Source organism: Ochotona curzoniae, unplaced genomic scaffold, assembly GCF_017591425.1.
Source record: "Ochotona curzoniae isolate NIBS_2020 unplaced genomic scaffold, NIBS_Ocur_1.0 patch14, whole genome shotgun sequence".
NCBI lineage: Eukaryota > Metazoa > Chordata > Mammalia > Lagomorpha > Ochotonidae > Ochotona > Ochotona curzoniae.
The window spans coordinates 2,026,880-2,043,563 of NW_024466684.1; the positions used below are offsets into that span (position 1 = coordinate 2,026,880).

Here is a 16,684-nt window from a genome sequence, read left to right on the forward strand (position 1 = left end):
CCTGACAGATGAGGAGTGACCTCATAAGACTTGGAGCTGATAAACTTTGCAAATTTTCTCAACCTCATGCAACGAAGCCGACACAACCCAGAACTAACACAACCACTCAAGTTATCAGCCTTGCAACATTCTTCCCCACATCGGGGTCTCTAATTCTCATCAAATGACTGGCCCCCATCCCTAGGTGCTGATGTAGTTTGACAGCAAGGAGTGACTGCCTTTCTTTCCCACTGTGGACACATGAGAAAAAAACAAAAAAGAACTGATACATTTGTCCCACCCTCCTCCCTCCCCACCCTAACTGGAGGCCCACATGCTCTACATTTCCCTCAATTTTGTAAATAACATTGAAAATAAAATAAAAGTTCAAACAGAATAGAAATAACTGAAAAAGGATAAAATCATTGCAGGAATAGCACTAAGTTTTCCATTTTAACTCACAGTAAATCTATGGACATACTAGAATCTGTATTAAGTCCCAAAGTAGAAAGAACAGTTCTAGGGGCTGGCATTGTGCTAACGTGGTTTAAGCTGCACATTGTGTTACCAGTACACCATACCCGAGGGCCAGTTCAAATCCTTCTGCTCCACTCCTGTTCCAGCTTCCTGCTGATACGCCCGCCTAGGAAGGGAGCAGCTTAAGTACTTAATTCCCTGTCACCAATATGGAAGACCAGGATGTAACTCCTGGCTCCAGGTTTTGGCCCTAACTGCTATGGCCATTTGCCAAGTGAGCTGGCAGCTGGAAGGTATCTCTCTCAACAGCCCTCTCTGTTACTCTTTCAAACAAATACATACATTTTAGAAAAAAAAAAAAAACAAAGCACAGAATAGTTCTATCATCAAAATCGTTTAGAAACTACCTTTTGGAAATCCAGCTCAGGCTGGATTCAACATGTCACCACGGGGAGACCTGCATGGAATTCCTATTGCTGAGATTGAGCTTGCCAAGTCCAGGTTGTCATGGCCACCTGGCTGCAATCTCTCTCTCTCCCCACATCCTTCCCTTCTTGTCACACCGCCTTTCAAATAAATAATTCAGTACACAAATTTTAAAAGATACTTACAGATCCTTTGTCTCTTTCTAGTGCTGTTTCATCATTGCGAGTGCTGCCTGTTTCCAGATCCATCTTGGTCCTTTTTCTCATATTGACATTTTCCTCTTGTTTATGAACATTCACTTGCATTTCCAACTCTGGTTTTCTGTTCTTGAATAACTCTTCCAAGACTTCATCTTCTATGGCCCGATCATCCATTTCTTTTCTCTTTTTAGTTATTAGCTTTTCCGGGCAAAGAGACTGATGAGCAGAATTTTTCACATCAGATTTGAAATTGTTCACTAGAATCAAGTTATCTGTTTCTTTGTCAAGAGGCTCATTCTGAGATAGATGCTGCTGTGTGTTTTCCCATATTAAGACTGGGGCAGGTTGGGTTTGTTCTAGAAGAGAACAAGACATTTCTGTTCGTGCTGACTTGGATGAAGACATTTCTTGATCTTCTCCATCTCTTTCCCTTAGATTTCAACAAAGAAAAGACACAAACAGATCATGAGTACAGTTAAGTAATTTTTCAGTTAGGTAAGATTTACGGTTCCTTCCATCTAACTCACAATGTATTCCTGATTTTCATAATTAATACTATCACTGGAAACCAACCACAGACATTTGAAAGCATTTCATATTTATACACATTCTACAGTTGTGATAGGACTAATGGACCTTGTGGCTCAAGCAATATGGAAATCCATATTTTCTCTGCTGAAGCAGAACTGATTAATCACTGCTGAGAAAAAGGTAAAAACAACAACAAAAAAAGTCTAAAAATACTCTGCTGCCAGGAGACAGCAGCTGATGTGTAATGTAGGGAATTGTGGGCAGTGAACATTATCCAAAGGATAAAACTTGACAGGTTAACTCACTTTAAGTTAACAAATCAGAGTAACTAAATCTTCAAGATGCTACTGACGTTCAGTGCATTTACTGTGTGACCGGATCACGAAAACACAAAGACCTAGGTCCCTGCTCTCACATGCTTACTGGATTAGTGCTGAACTGGACCCGTGAAGGAGATGTTTAACACTGATTTAATATAAGGCTGTATGACGGGCAGAATGACTAAGAGAATTTTATAGTAACTTAGGAATTCAGAATTCAAACCAGGGAGCCGCAGCTCAGACAGGAAGGGAAGGACTAAAAAGATACTGAGAAGCAGCAACACATTCATCTTAAGAGGCACAGAAGAGTTAACCACAAGGGAAATGATCACAAACAACAGCCAAAAGAACCCAAAAAAACCAGAACGACCCCCCAAAATCAGAATGCTTAAAAAACATACAAAAATGTGTGAAGAAACTCTCAGGGCCAAATCGGACAGATCTAAGAACCTGGATAGGCCACTATTGTGAAAAACAAATGAAGACTACAATAAAGAGAAAGATTTAACTGTTAAGCACTAGACAACTATGTCCAAGGATGTCACTTATAGATGATGCACTGCTGGTTAAGAGACAAGCCCTACAGAGTGGCAGAAAAATCAAGGATCTGTTTTAGAAAATATTCATTGATTGAAAGGCAAACACACTTCATGACAGAGTGATACAGACAGATCTCTTTCATACATTAGTTAATTCCCCAAATGGCTGTGCAGGCCCAAGTCAGAACCCTGCAATGCCATGCAGCTCTTCCACGTGGGTGGCTCGAGACCAAGTACTAGGGACCTACACTAGCAGGTAGCTGGACTGAGGGCAATGCAACCAGGACTACACAGAACTCTTGATTATCGCAAGCATCAACTGAATGCACTCTGCACAGCAATGCTAGTCCACCAATAACCATGTTGAACAGCTTCATGGTGACTTTAGAAACAAAAGGGAAGGGGCCAGCATAATGGCTCAAGTGGCTAATTCTCTGCTTGCAGCACTGTCATCCTGTATGGGCACCGGTTCATGTCACTGCTGCTCCACTTCTCATCCAGCTCCCTTCTTGTGGTTTGCAAAGGTGGTGGAAGAAGGCCTGCATCCTTGGGACTGTGCAACCCCACATGGGAGACACAGAGGAAGCTCCTGATCTTGCCTTCAGATCAGTTCAGTCCCAGGCACTGCAGCCATTGGGGAATGAATCAGCAGACAGAGGATCTTTCTCTGTCTTTCCCTCTCTCTGCAAATTTGCCTTTTCCAAGAAAAATAAGCAAAATCTTTTTTAAAAAATCCACAAAAAGTAATTTCATCTAGGAGAATTATTATCCACAAGCACACGCAGAGGCAAAATAGGACTAAAGAAAATGCCAACTATATAATAATAGAAAAGCAAGATTTTCTAGAGACACAGGAAAGTCATCTAAACATTTACCTTTTTTTAGGAAATGGTTGAAAGTAGTTTTTGATGGAGTCAGCCTGCTGCTGAGAAGCCCATTTTCTACCTTTATGTTCACCTGCAAACTTTGTTGGTGAACCTTGAGAGTCTGACATTTGCTTCCTTTCCAGAGTATTTGATACTTGATTATGAGAACCTGTTTGGGGAGGTTCCTTTACAATGGATCTTTCCTGTGCAAGTGTTACAGACTTTTGTTCCAATCTGCACATCTGGATTTCTTTTGGCCTTTCACTCAAATCCATACTGTAGCAAAAGAAAAACAAATGCAAGTAGGTAATCAAGTTTACAGCAAATTTATCTACAAATAAGGATCTTGGAGAGGTCTAAAGTGATGTAACTTTAGGAGCAAAGTCCTGACTGACACTATTTGACTGGACTGATGTTACCATCCAAGGGAGCAGCTAGGGTCAGACAAGCCCCAGGAGGAAGAGTTTCATCCTCACAAGCATGTATTTTCAGGCATGCTCTAACAGATAAACAGCCTACACAAGGAAAATCTACCTTGTCTCTTATTATAGACCAAATGAAGCGATAACCATAGATAAATGCTTATTTTCTTTCTAAAATTATTTCTAAGTAAATGTGCCATAATAAAAAAAATTGAGAAAAATCTATCATTCCAATACCACATGTAAAGAACTGTTAATATCAGTCTAGATGGGTTGATGTTGATATTCCAGCCAGATGGCATCTCTAGAACAGAACAGAACTCCATACACTGGCAGAAAATAGTTTAAAGACACAGTTTTACAGCATATGGTTGGATAATGCCAATGCTATTATTTTCACATACACACATTCACCCATAGCACAACAGGTAAACTTGTCATTCAGCGTTCAAAATAGTGTCTCTGTTTAAAAAGTTAAATCTGACCTCAATATAAATGTAAGTATAGCAATAACTAAATACAGTCCAATATATGAGTAGGGATAGCTCAAATACTTAACACGAACACTTCATTGAGGAGTATTTAAAATAAAATAAATTATCTTGAATAAAAAGTATAACAGAGCATACATAAGCAAGCTAATCTAATGCATCCCAAAGAAAGTCATCTCAAAAAAATAAAACCCCCAAATGCTTAACAAACATAAAAGCACTAAATAAGCTATCTTTATAGAGAAATATTTCAATTGTAAGTAATTCTGTCAATGGGAGCATCTCCTTTTAAGAAATCGAGGTAGTTCTATGGGATCCCTGGATCCTTGTCCCTTCCCTCTCCTCCCACTTCTTCCCCTTCCCCTCCCATTTCCTCTCCTTCTCTGTCCCCTCCCCTCTCCATCCCTCCCTTCCCTTCTTCTCTGCTCTCCCCTCTACACCCCTCCTTTACTCTCCCCCTCCTTTCCTCTAACCTCCCTACCTCTCCCCTCCTCTCCCACTGCACAGAAGAATGACAACCATCCTGGATGGGATGGCGTGGGCAGCACAGACTTCATCATGCTGAGAATGGCACAACATTTGAAGCTTACAAAATGCTTTTCTGCAATGTTCCACTTAACCATTTTTGATCATAGTTGACTACAGATAATAGAAGCTCCAAAGAGAAAACTACGGATAAAGGAAAACTACCATTGTTTCAAACTTATATCACAAGTGACAAAGCTGTGTAATTCTTTCTAGTCTACAAGACACAGCTGAAGGAAATGAAAAAAAGAAATTCACCATAAGCCAAGCATCTATAGTGCTGGCTTCCTTGCCACAAAGGCAAAACTGAGTAGATGCAGCAGAAAAGCCCAAAGGCTAAAATACTTAGTTGCTGGTCCCTTACAGAAAATTGATGACTTCTATTCTGTCACCTTCCCTGCCATCCTACTTTCCCACGCTTCATCTCCTAAGAGATGATGTGATAAAGGCACTGACTATTTCTTCATCATACTAATCTATCATTAATCTAGTGGCAGCACATTGGCAAAAGCTTGTTAACACAGATGCCTTACCACGTATCTACTTGCTCTGACTCTGTGTCAACGACATACGTTGTAGTGTTCACTGGGAGACTTGGCCTTAGTTTTTCATCAACCAATAAGGCTTGTGAAAGGCTTGGCCCTGGCGTCGTTGTCTTTGCTCCTGTAAATCACACAAGTGAACAAGTGGAAACAAAACAAAGCAAAACAATCACAAGGGCGAGAACCAAGAGAGACATTTAGTCTCTGCATTTCCACAACTACCACACTGGACCAAAGCACCATTCTCTTTATCACCTTGAGCTTTTCACTTGTACCCACCCTTCCACTACAGACCTTAGGAATCCATTCTCCACACAAATCCAGGCTAATCCTTCTTGTCTACCTGGACACTCTGTCACACAGACATATAATCTGCCTTCTCCCTCGTTCAGGATGCACTTCAGTGAAGCCCTCCACGCCTGCCTCACTACAAGAGCTTGTCCTCAATCACTTTCTCTTCACCTTGCTTTACTCTTCTCTTTCTTTGTACTTGGCCCTATCTGAACTGAGGCAGTAGACTGATGTTTACTTTAGAATCCTGAGCTTTAGGATATAAAATTCATTAAAAGAGGCCTGCATTACTTTATTCACCAAGGTGTCTTCAACACCAGAACAGAGCTTAGTACCTGATAGCCATGAATATTTACTAAGTTAATAAAAGTATGCATGTATAAACAAATATTTTCAAGACTGCAAATGCAATCAGTCTTAGAAAGCGTAACAGTACCTAGCACATACACAGACTATGACTAAATGATAAAGTTGCTAAACCACAGAATAATGTTTTAATTACCTAAACTGGGCTGGTGCTGAGGATCACAATAATTCTCTGTAGTCATGAAAATAACTGCCAATCCAATTTCTGCTTCAGGAATAGGTCGAAGACCCTGTCTAGCAGGACAAAATATTAAGATTACATCATGCAAAATCAATCTTATGTTTCTCCCTGAAACCATAATTTTTTGGCATGAACAGAATTTCAAACACAGACCTAGCTTCCATTAACAATAACACTGCAGCAGTATATTACATTAGACAAGTCTATCGTACTTTATGAAGTCAGGTAACTATCTGCAAAATGAAAAAAAAAAGTCAGAAAAAGATACAGATCTTTATAGTCATAAATTTCTATAATTTTTACAGTGAGCAGAAAATAGCAATTCCAAGATGAAACAATAAGACAGTATTATAAATTACTCTATGATGACAATGATACAAGAAAAAGGGAAAAAAGAAAAGAAGTAGAAAGGACTACATACAAGCTATAGCTATACATGTGCTACTTCTGCACTGCAAATAAACTTCGACAATCGAATCTATTAAAGTATCCCCTTTTGGGGGGCGGGTTATTTATTTTTATTGGAAAGGCAGATTATCTTCTGTCCTCTGGTTCATTCCCTAAATGACCACAATAGCTGGAGCTGAGCACATCCAAACCCAGGAGCTTCTTTCAGGTCTCCCACATGGGTACACAGTCCACAAACTGGGCCATCTTCCATTGCTTTTCCAGGACATTAGCCCGGAGCTGGACGGGAAGTGGACACCAACTGGCATCTACAGGGGATCCTGGAGCTTGTAAGGGGAGGATTAGCCACATGAGCCACTGCCCTGGGCCCTGAAGTATCTTCTTAAAGGAATCTCATGGTATACCAATTTGCTGCTATTTTACACTGTGAATGACTGATTTTACAAAACAAAGATAATTATGAACTGAACTTTAAAAAGGGTTTAAGTACAGGTATAATCCCAAAAATTTTAGACTCAAACATTTTGAAGACATTACAACCAGCTGATCACAAATACCTATATATCTTTTAGGCAAGTTAAAACTAGTATTTAAATGCCCTGTTAAGTTTTTTAAAACTATAAATTATAATATGCAATTTGTTCTGAAGAGTCAGTACCTGAAATATTTAAGTATTAACAATGCTATACAGAAAATACGGCACTCTAAGTGGGAAGACAAAAGAAGCATCTTTCATATTATTAAAATTGTTGAATATTTATCTGAGAGGCAGACACAGAGTTTGCAAGCTTTGACCCACTAGCTCATTTAAATAGGCACAATGACTGGGGCTGGGCCAGTTGCAAGCTCAGTAACTGAGGAAGCAATCCAGCTCTCCCATGGCTTTGGCAGCGGCCCAGTTACTGGACACTGTTGCTTCCCAAGATCTGTACTGTTGGGAAGCTAGAGTCGGGAGGCAAAATAAGGAACTGTATGCAGGCACTCTGATGTGGGAGAGTGGCATCTTCATTAAAGCATTCAGCTGAATGCCTGCCCCACTGCTTCTGAAATCAATAAAGAGAGTAATGTGGTCACCATTACTACATTTATTCAACACTGCTCTCACAGCTCCAAATAGAACAAAACACACAAGGAGAGAGAAAAAAAAAAAAAACAGATCAGAGGCTCAGGGATTAGGAAAGAGAGCAGAAACGTTATTATCTGTAGGTACAATTTATAGAAAACAGGAATAAATGACTAAGGGTTAAATGGGAGTCTAAGGAGGTGGCTGCACACAGGATGAATATCTAAACGTCAGCACTTTATAAACATCAACAGCAAATAACCAGAAAGTACCATCAGGGAGACAGTATCATGCATCTGCATAGTACCATAGGGTGCCTACTATCTACAAATGAATCTAACAAAAAATATTAAAATGTCCACACAAATCACTAAAATTATAGTGATTTATAAGGGTCTTTAAAAGGCCTAAGCGAATGGTTAGGGACATCATATCCACAGATACTAATCAACACCTAATTCTACTTCGTGCACATACATTCAGTGGAATTCCTAAAAGTCCAACACAGCTTTTGATACTGTGATTCTAAATGTACATGGAAAATTGAGAAGCAAATAATAGCTGGGATGCGTCTGAAGAAGTGGAGAAAAAGTCTCCCAGCAGAGAGGAATTCACTGAAGTGACAGCAATTACGACAAAGTGGTAAATGTGGCATGACACATTCATCAGTGGAATAAAACAAAGGTAAAAGCATAGCTGCACATGTAGGAACTTTGTTATGCAACAGAAAAAAAAAAACCATGAAAAGCAAAATAAGACTAGTAAAAAGTCAATAAAACATGAGCATTTTCTGACCTACAAAAATATTTCTTAAACATAAACAAAATCACTGACTACAAAAGTTGTCAATTTCACTACAATAAACTTAAGGGCTTTTTATTTATCATCACACTAAAAACATGTGCTCCAAAGTTACAAGTTACAAAAAATTAACAGATTTTGCAATACTCCTAAGTAAAGAAACAAACAAAAAAGAATTAGTAAAAAGTTTCTATAAATGTAAAAAGAACACAGAAACATGCAAATACTAAGATGGTCTGTGGGCTCAGCACGATGGCTCAGTGGCTAAATCCTTGCCGTGCAAGCGCCAATATCACATACAGGCGCTGGTTCATGTCCTGGCTGTTCCACTTCCCAGCCAGCTCCCTGCTTGTGGCCTGGGAAAGTAGTCCAGGATGGCCCAAAGCCTTGGGACCCTGCACCCATGTGGGAGACCAGGAAGAAGCTCCTTTCTCCTGGTTTTGGATCAGCTCAGTTCTGGCTGTTGTGGCCACTTGCTGTGTAAAGCAGTGGAGATAAGATCTTTCTTTCTGTGTCGGTCAGGTTGCCTCTGTAAATCTGCCTTTCCAATAAAAAATAAATAAATACATGAATCTCAACCAAAAAAAAAATGGCCTGGTATTTGCACCACATCTTTATTCTCCAGACATTTATTCACAAATTACTCTTTACATGAAATGTTTCTAAAAGTTTATTTTTTTAAACAAACACTGTAAAGAATGCAAATATTCTTTGATAGTTCAAGATGTAACCAACAGTTAAGATTTTTTTCTTTTTTGAATGTGAGAATGAGGGCAACGGAGAGTCCACAGCCAAGTCTGTGCCAGGCCAAAGCTAGGAGTCAGGAACTCCATTCTGGTCTCCCATATGGGTAGTAGCTGCCCAAGTACTTGGTACATCTTCTGGTGCCTTCTTACGTGCCTTAGCAGGACGCAGGATCTGAAATGGAGCAGCCAGGACTGGAACAAGCCCTCTTATAAGGCATACTGCAGTGCTGCAAGTATGGTTACTTACCTGCAGTGCCACAACACCAACCATCTTTTTCAAACTCCAAGACTTCTCTGCCTATCCCAGAGTCCTCCACCCTTATCCTGGCCCCAAAACAAATAACAGGGGCAAAGACTATAGAAGCAAATGTCACCGTATGACCAAGGTTGTCAGTCCAACCTTGTACTCCACTGAGGGTTTCTTCCCAGCATTTATGTATGCGGAAACAACATGCACTGGACTAGAGAACTAGACGCCTGGATCCCTATTCTGGTTATGATGCTCTACATCTTCTAGTCAAGTCCTTTCATCAGGTACCTCATCTACATAATGGAATCATAACAGTAAATAACGCTTGTGAGGACTACAAATTTGAATATACTAACCTTTTCTATAGATTTATGTAATTTTTAAGTGATAAATGGTATCACTCTTTTTCTGCTTGGAGGTACATTCACTACCTGGCTCTCTGTCACAGGCTCTCTCATCACAGGTAAAATGTTGCCTGAAAGCGGCCTTCTCTACTTATTTTGTCTTTATGTTAAAAAACAAACAAGAAAGGTTTAGGCTTTAATTTATAAGGCAAAGTTAGAGAGAAGCAGAGACAGAGAGATCATCCATCTGCTGTTCCCCTAACAGCTATAATGGGATGCAGAGCTGGGTCACTCCAAGGACAGAAACCAGGAGCTTCTTCCAAGTCTTCCACATGGTGCAGGGGCCTAAGTACTGTTGGACAATCCTCTGCTGCTCTCACAGGCAGATAACTGCACTGGAAGTGGAGCCGCCAGGATTCAAACAGGCACCCATCTCAGATGCCAGCACCACTGGCAGTGTCGTTAACCCACACACCACGGTACTAGCAGGAGGGGCCTTCTATATTTAGAATGGACTTTTCCACTTAGCCCTGTTACCTAGTTTCCTTCATGCACACACATAATTATGGACCTACTTTATCCTTCTCTCTCTCTCTAGACAGTAAGCTCCATTAATGACAGAGATTATGATTATCTTGCTAACCATTAAATTCCTAGTATATAAAATATAATGAAACAGTACATTTCTGTATCAGAAATACAATAATTTTGCTTTTCTTAAATTCTTTTTTTTTTTTTTACAAAAAAAGATTTACTTCTTTTTTCTTTGAAAGGCAGAGTGATAAAGAGACAGAGATCTTGCATCTGATGGTTCACTCAGCAAATGGCTGCAATAGAGAGCTGGGCTGGTCTGAAGAGCCAGGATCTTCTTGCTGGTACCTCTCATACATGCAGGGGCCCAGGGACTTGGGCCATCCTGCACTGTCTTCCAGGCTTAGTAGCAGGGAGCTGGATTCCAACTGGAGCAGCAGGGACTCAAATCTACATCATGGTGACGGCCCCTGAAATTTATTTTCTATTTAGCAAACCCACATGAGGAAAAAGAAAAGCAATCGCCATCGTCAGAAGGACTCTGGGAACAGGACAACTGAATCTCTAAGAGAGCTGGTGATGAATTTCTCGGGCATATCTGCACTCAAGGTCCCAACTATGTATCTTCTTAGGTGAGTATAAATTTAGTCAACAGACTAGCAAACCTGGTATTTCCATTGTGAGAAGTTGGTGTGATGGAGGGGGTGAACAATTCACTAGAGAGAGTGAGCAGAGCTAGGGTAACTGAACTCACCCTGCAAGGAGGCAGGAGACAGGCAGGTCCCCACGGAGTGGCTGACAACTGTGGCCACACAGATAGTGACCTGAGGGGTGCACCTGCAGTGCAGTCCCTTATTCCTTATGCTGACTGCCACCACATGCTCGGAAGGGAGCAGTGGGTGGAACGCCTCAGGCTGTCTGTTCCAATGTTGACCAATTAAAGAAGCATACTTGTAGCTACAATTGGTCCTCAGCTGGGATGAGCTTTCTCTGCTCCACTAGATTTTCCAAGGTAAGTAATTAGCGATTTTGTCCTGTGCTGGGGAATCTATATCCTCCGTCATCCTAGAGGACTCCACCGAGTGCTCCAGGAACACCCTCCACAATTTCACAAATCCTTTTAAGCTTCAATAACACTGAGACTGTGGATCCAGTGGCACGGTGGCTAGGTCTGAGCTGCTTCACTTCCAATCCAGCTCCCTGCTGATGTGCCTATGAATGCAGGGGAGGATGGCCCCAGTGCTTGGGCGTTTGTACCCACGGGGAAGAAGCTCCAGGCTCCTGCTTTTGGATCAGTCCAGCTGCAGTCACTGCAGCCACGTGGGAAGATCTCTTTCTGTCTCCCCCTTTTCCCTTCTATGACTCAACCTTTCATATAAACAAATCTTAAAATAAAGATAATAATATTGCTAAGATTGTTAACCAATAAAAAGCTGATGGCAGAATGGCAGAAACCCTAGACTGAACGTATCTATTGACTCTATCAGCACTACAAATACTAAAGTATCTGACCTTTATTTTTTTTCTTGTCTCCTCAAAATTACATTATACAGGAAGAAAAAATTTTATATGACTTTTAATATGTAGTTATGAAAGGATGAATACATTTCAGCTTTAAGCAACTTCAGAAAGAAATTATCTTGAATTTTAAACTTAACTATATCATATTCAGCAAAAAAGCTTAATATGACTTTATTCAATCAGACAGGCTAAATACAAATTCTATTATTGTAAAAAAAAAAAAAAAGAGGCAGAAAACATGCTGATAAAACTGTTCCTAGCACACCAAGTCACACTCAATTTTCAAGTAAACCACATGGCATAACTATCACAAGAATTCTTGTATCTAGGAAGCATCGTCAAAAGTTCATGGAAACTGTGTTATGAAAACACTACCTATGAATTTTCAAGTGCTTTTCCCAAATGAATGTCTTTTAAGGTCATTTTCTCCCAGACTTCTCAAGTAAGCTAGTACTTTTACATTACTAAATGAAGTGTAATCAAAATGTCACCTAAAACTTCCCATTTGCATTTTAATTTAAAATAATAGTGCTGTACCTCTGAAGCATCTCCATAACTGAGTGAATCCATTTTTTCTGAGAGTCAGGAAGTACCATTTGTGTACTGGTTATTGCTATATCAATAACACACGTTCCAGGAGCTGAAAAGAAGCTGTCCTCTTCTTCATTTTCTTCTGTTATCAACTTAGCTTCTCCACCTCCAAAGACAACTGCTGAACTTAGTTTCTTATACTAAAAATGGAAAGAAACATGTTTTGTTAGCCAAAGTGTCCTGAGATAACTTTTACTATGTAAAAATTGAATTTGGAAAATAAAATTGAATTGGAATTAAAAAAGAATGGGTTCTACTCCTAGAATAGATCATTTGAGATTTCATTTTGGGCAGAATCCTTACTCAGAAGTTCTCCATGCAGCCCTGGAACCATTACCTTGTCCACAGTAACATCATCGTCATCATCAGACTTACTCTGTCAGCTTACCCGCATGACTTTCTGCAGTAACAAAGTTAGGACCCTTGTTTGGCACAGAGAAGACACTCTATGGATGCTTACTGACTGAATAAGCTAGGACAAAGTTTCCTGTCCTCTGTGTTTACATATTTATATAAACCAGCTCAGTTACCAGGTATTAAGAAGTATAATTATATACATGATCACCTGGCAGACGCTGGTGCCTGCACTTCACAATTCTGTACAAAAATTCTCAAATCAAATACCTTATCAGTGTGAGAACAATAGCACGTGTTGATTTATGGTCTTCTTTAGGAAAGTATAATTTCCAACATTACCTGCTTGGCATTTAAAAATACAAATGTTTTTCCTTTGAAGATCTCTTTTCTTTCCTGCCGCCCCGACAGATCAATATTATTATTTCCAATGGCTGGTTCATCAATAGGTGGGTAAAAACTGTAAAAGTTTGTGAAGCATATTGTAGTTACACACTACTTTTAAATTGATAAATTTCTGATACCAGAAAAGCATAATTTCCATAAAATCACAACAAGTTCTTTTTAAAGTAAGATTTTGTTTTAAGTTGGTACAAAATAACCAAAAGCCACCCATGTGCCTTTTCAGGAACTATAGTGAGAGGTACTGCACAGCACAGCAGGACTGGCTTCCAGTTCCTCAGAATAACCAAGGTAGACAATCATAATCAGACACATGGGAAACACACATGACTCAAACAGTTAATGTGAATTGCAAAAGGGTGAGAAAAAAGATCAAATTCTATCAGCAGCTTGTGTTTACTGGGGAGCCACTCTGTGTTACTAAGGCTCACATTTAGTTCTGTGAACACTACCGTAATATTGTTTCAGAGCATTTTAGAAAAGTTCACAATAGTTTAAAACTTTCTCTAGAGTAAAGAACCTATTTTTCTGCTCTTTAGTAAGATGCTATAATATTTTTAAAATGTCTGGGGAAATGAGAAGAAAGCAAGGAGGAAGTAAAACTGAACAGATAATTTTTAAAATCTCATTAGGCCATTCTTTGAATTCCCTAAGAGATTTTGTTACAGTTGATGCAGCTTGTCTCTGTAGCTCTCGGTAAAACCCAACATAAGGATGACTACAGGGAACAAGACAGGAAGAGGCAATTCACAACATTTAAGGGTTAACTCTCTTCAGAGAGCAACATCAAACAGGACAATATTGCAATCTTAATGGTGATCAAAGGAGGTAGAACTGATTTCCCTGCTTCCTCCTTCCAGCTGCCATCTCGCTCTGCCTCCATTTCTCCTTGGCCACACAGAATATGACACATCTGCTAAAGTAAAGCTAAGTCTTGACAGAAAAGTGGAAAATTTATGGCAACTTGAAGAATAACAGCATTTCTCCAATCCATCACAACAAATGCTCTAAGTATATCCTGAAATGATTTCTGCAAGCCAAAATCTCGGGGGACTGGGTGACAATATGAAATTCGAGCTACCATGTTAACTCTCCTGTTTCTTAGCAACTTTTAAAATTACATAGTTCACTTTTAGCAGTTTACTGTACCTAAGAAAAGAGTTAAGTGTAATTTCGTTCAAAGGATTTAAGATTCTACACTGAACTAGGATCGTAAAAATAAGCATAGAATTTCCCTTCAGCTTTTCCTAACAATACTATGAGAGTACTAACTATTTCTGAGTCTAGAATATTTGGTTCTTCCACTAAATACGATGAGGGCAGAAATCTAATAGTTTAAAAAAAAAGATTTAATTATTTGATCTGATAGAGTTCCAGAGAAGGAACTCTGGGAGGGAAGAGAGAGCCAAGCCAGAGCACTATCTTCCATCTGTTGGCTCACTGCTTTCACTTCCCAAATGGCCTCAACAGCCAATGTGAACCAGGGTGAAGGCAGGAGCAAGGAGCTTCTTCAGGTCTCCCACATGGATGGAAGGGTCCCAAGCACTTGGGTCATCTGCTGCTGTTTTTCCCAGGACATTAACAGGGAACTGGATCTAAAGGGGGTAAGTCAAGACACGAACTGGTATCCATATGCCATGCTGTTAGCACTGCAGGCGACAGCTGAGACTGCTGCACAACAACCTGAGTCCCTGTAAATTTTTTTGGCTTATTCAATCTTCAAGTGTATCTTCTGCCTGGTTTATGGTAGACATTCAACAGACATAAATATAATTATAACTTTGATACATATACAAAGTATAAACATCTCTCAACTTGTGAACTACAAATTTAGGTATTAAAATGCTGGGATTAAAACAATGTATTGGGCCCGGCAGCGTGGCCTAGCGGCTAAAGGCCTTGCCTTGAACACGCTGGCATCCTATATGGGCGCCGGTTCTAATCCCGGCAGCTCCACTTCCCATCCAGCTCCCTGCTTGTGGCTTGGGAAAAGCAGTCGAGGATGGCCCAATGCTTTGGGATCCTGCACCCATGTGTGTGACCTGGAGGAAGTTCCTGGCTCCTGGCATTGGATTGGCACAGCACCAGCCATTGCGCTCACTGGGGGAATGAATCATTGGATGTAAAGATCTTCCTCTCTGTTTCTCCTCCTCTCTGTATATCTGACTTTGTAATAAAAATACATAATAAATATTTTTTTAAAAACCCACAATGTACCTTGGTTTACTTTAAACACTGTGTAATTTGAAACTCACCACTAGGTACAATCTACCTTGACAAAAACACAGATATAGGGAAGAACTACCCTGAGCAAAGAACACCGATGCATTAGTGGGTAGCTGGAGAGAAAGCCGTACTTGACCTGGCACACAGACTGCGATCTCAGCTTCACCCCTGTGCTCCAACTCCAGGACAAACACAGATGATTAATAACACAGTGAGAAAAAGCGAGCCATGTTCTGAACTTCATATTCCTAGATGAGCCTTTCATTTCTCAGTGTACTGAAGAGAACAGAGATTAGTGAGAACTATACAACTAATTAAAGTCACTATTTCTGAAGTAATGTTTTCAAGAAGTTTCAAAGTATTTCTGGTGCTCCAGTGACAGCTGGTAAGAAAACTAGAAAACACAAATATAATCTGATAGAAATATAGATTAGAGGCAGGCTGCTTCAATAGAAGGCTACCACAAATACAAAGTGGCATAAAAATATTTAAAAATAAACTTGGCCTGATTGTATAAAATGTTAAGAGCCATAAGTAAAATAATGTTTTCATAGTAACTGGCACACATCATCCACATATTTATGTAAAGATATTCAAGAAATACTTTTTACCATTTACATCATATACTTGTACATAAATGTTTATCTCATCTTCAATAAATTTCTTCTAAACCACGATAATTCATTTTGCTTTTGTCTTTTAAGATTTTTCAAACACACTGAGCACGGATTTCTCCAAACACACTGAATACAGTGAAATCAGTATCCCCAGCAACAACTACTCCCCCAGGACCTGCACAGCTTCCTGTTTCATCAGTGTGCTGGGAGCATGTTCCTGCTTTCTCAAACCACTTACTACACTGCTTCTTTACATGATCTCTAAAAGCTTAGCCCAAGGGGCAGCTACAACTTGCAGGTGTGCGGCACAATGCTTTGCCTTGGATTTTAACTGATTATATATGCTGTTCTCTACTAGTACAAACTTCCTAAATGTTCATGTACTGACTGTTTCAGATTGGTGTGTTTATTAGGCCTAAAACCTAATGGCAAGCTAGTGAGGTCAAATTTGTTCCAGTTTCACACTTGCAGGCAATAGACAGACTGCTGGCTCAGAGACAAAGCAGGCAGCATAAGCATCGCTGTTTGTAGGTCACGTCCTGATCAAGGACCGTGGCAGGATAGACTGTATCTTGTGTGGTTTGTGCTACCAGAGAGAGAACACTGACCTTGGGCCCGCCCGTTTCGTAACAAGCAGCCAAAAAGCCTGCTGTTTGAGAACAGGCTCGTGTAAA

At 39.9% G+C, this 16,684-nt stretch overlaps 1 protein-coding gene and 1 pseudogene across 2 annotated transcripts in view; both read right to left on the reverse strand.

The window, feature by feature from the left end:
• Positions 1-16,684, reverse strand: part of LOC121166446 — a 1,182,205-nt pseudogene that overhangs the window by 866,080 nt on the left and 299,441 nt on the right.
• Positions 1-16,684, reverse strand: part of LOC121166431 (nibrin-like) — a 42,518-nt gene that overhangs the window by 14,678 nt on the left and 11,156 nt on the right. The window contains exons 7-12 of one of the 2 annotated variants that reach the window (XM_040995529.1): positions 13,108-13,225; positions 12,358-12,551; positions 6,112-6,209; positions 5,310-5,439; positions 3,348-3,614; positions 1,068-1,512 (exon numbers count right to left, since the gene is read on the reverse strand). In XM_040995529.1, the coding sequence (XP_040851463.1) occupies positions 1,068-1,512; positions 3,348-3,614; positions 5,310-5,439; positions 6,112-6,209; positions 12,358-12,551; positions 13,108-13,225 (1,252 nt within the window). The remainder of the gene's footprint in view (positions 1-1,067; positions 1,513-3,347; positions 3,615-5,309; positions 5,440-6,111; positions 6,210-12,357; positions 12,552-13,107; positions 13,226-16,684) is intronic. The other variant, XM_040995528.1, reaches the window with a different exon arrangement.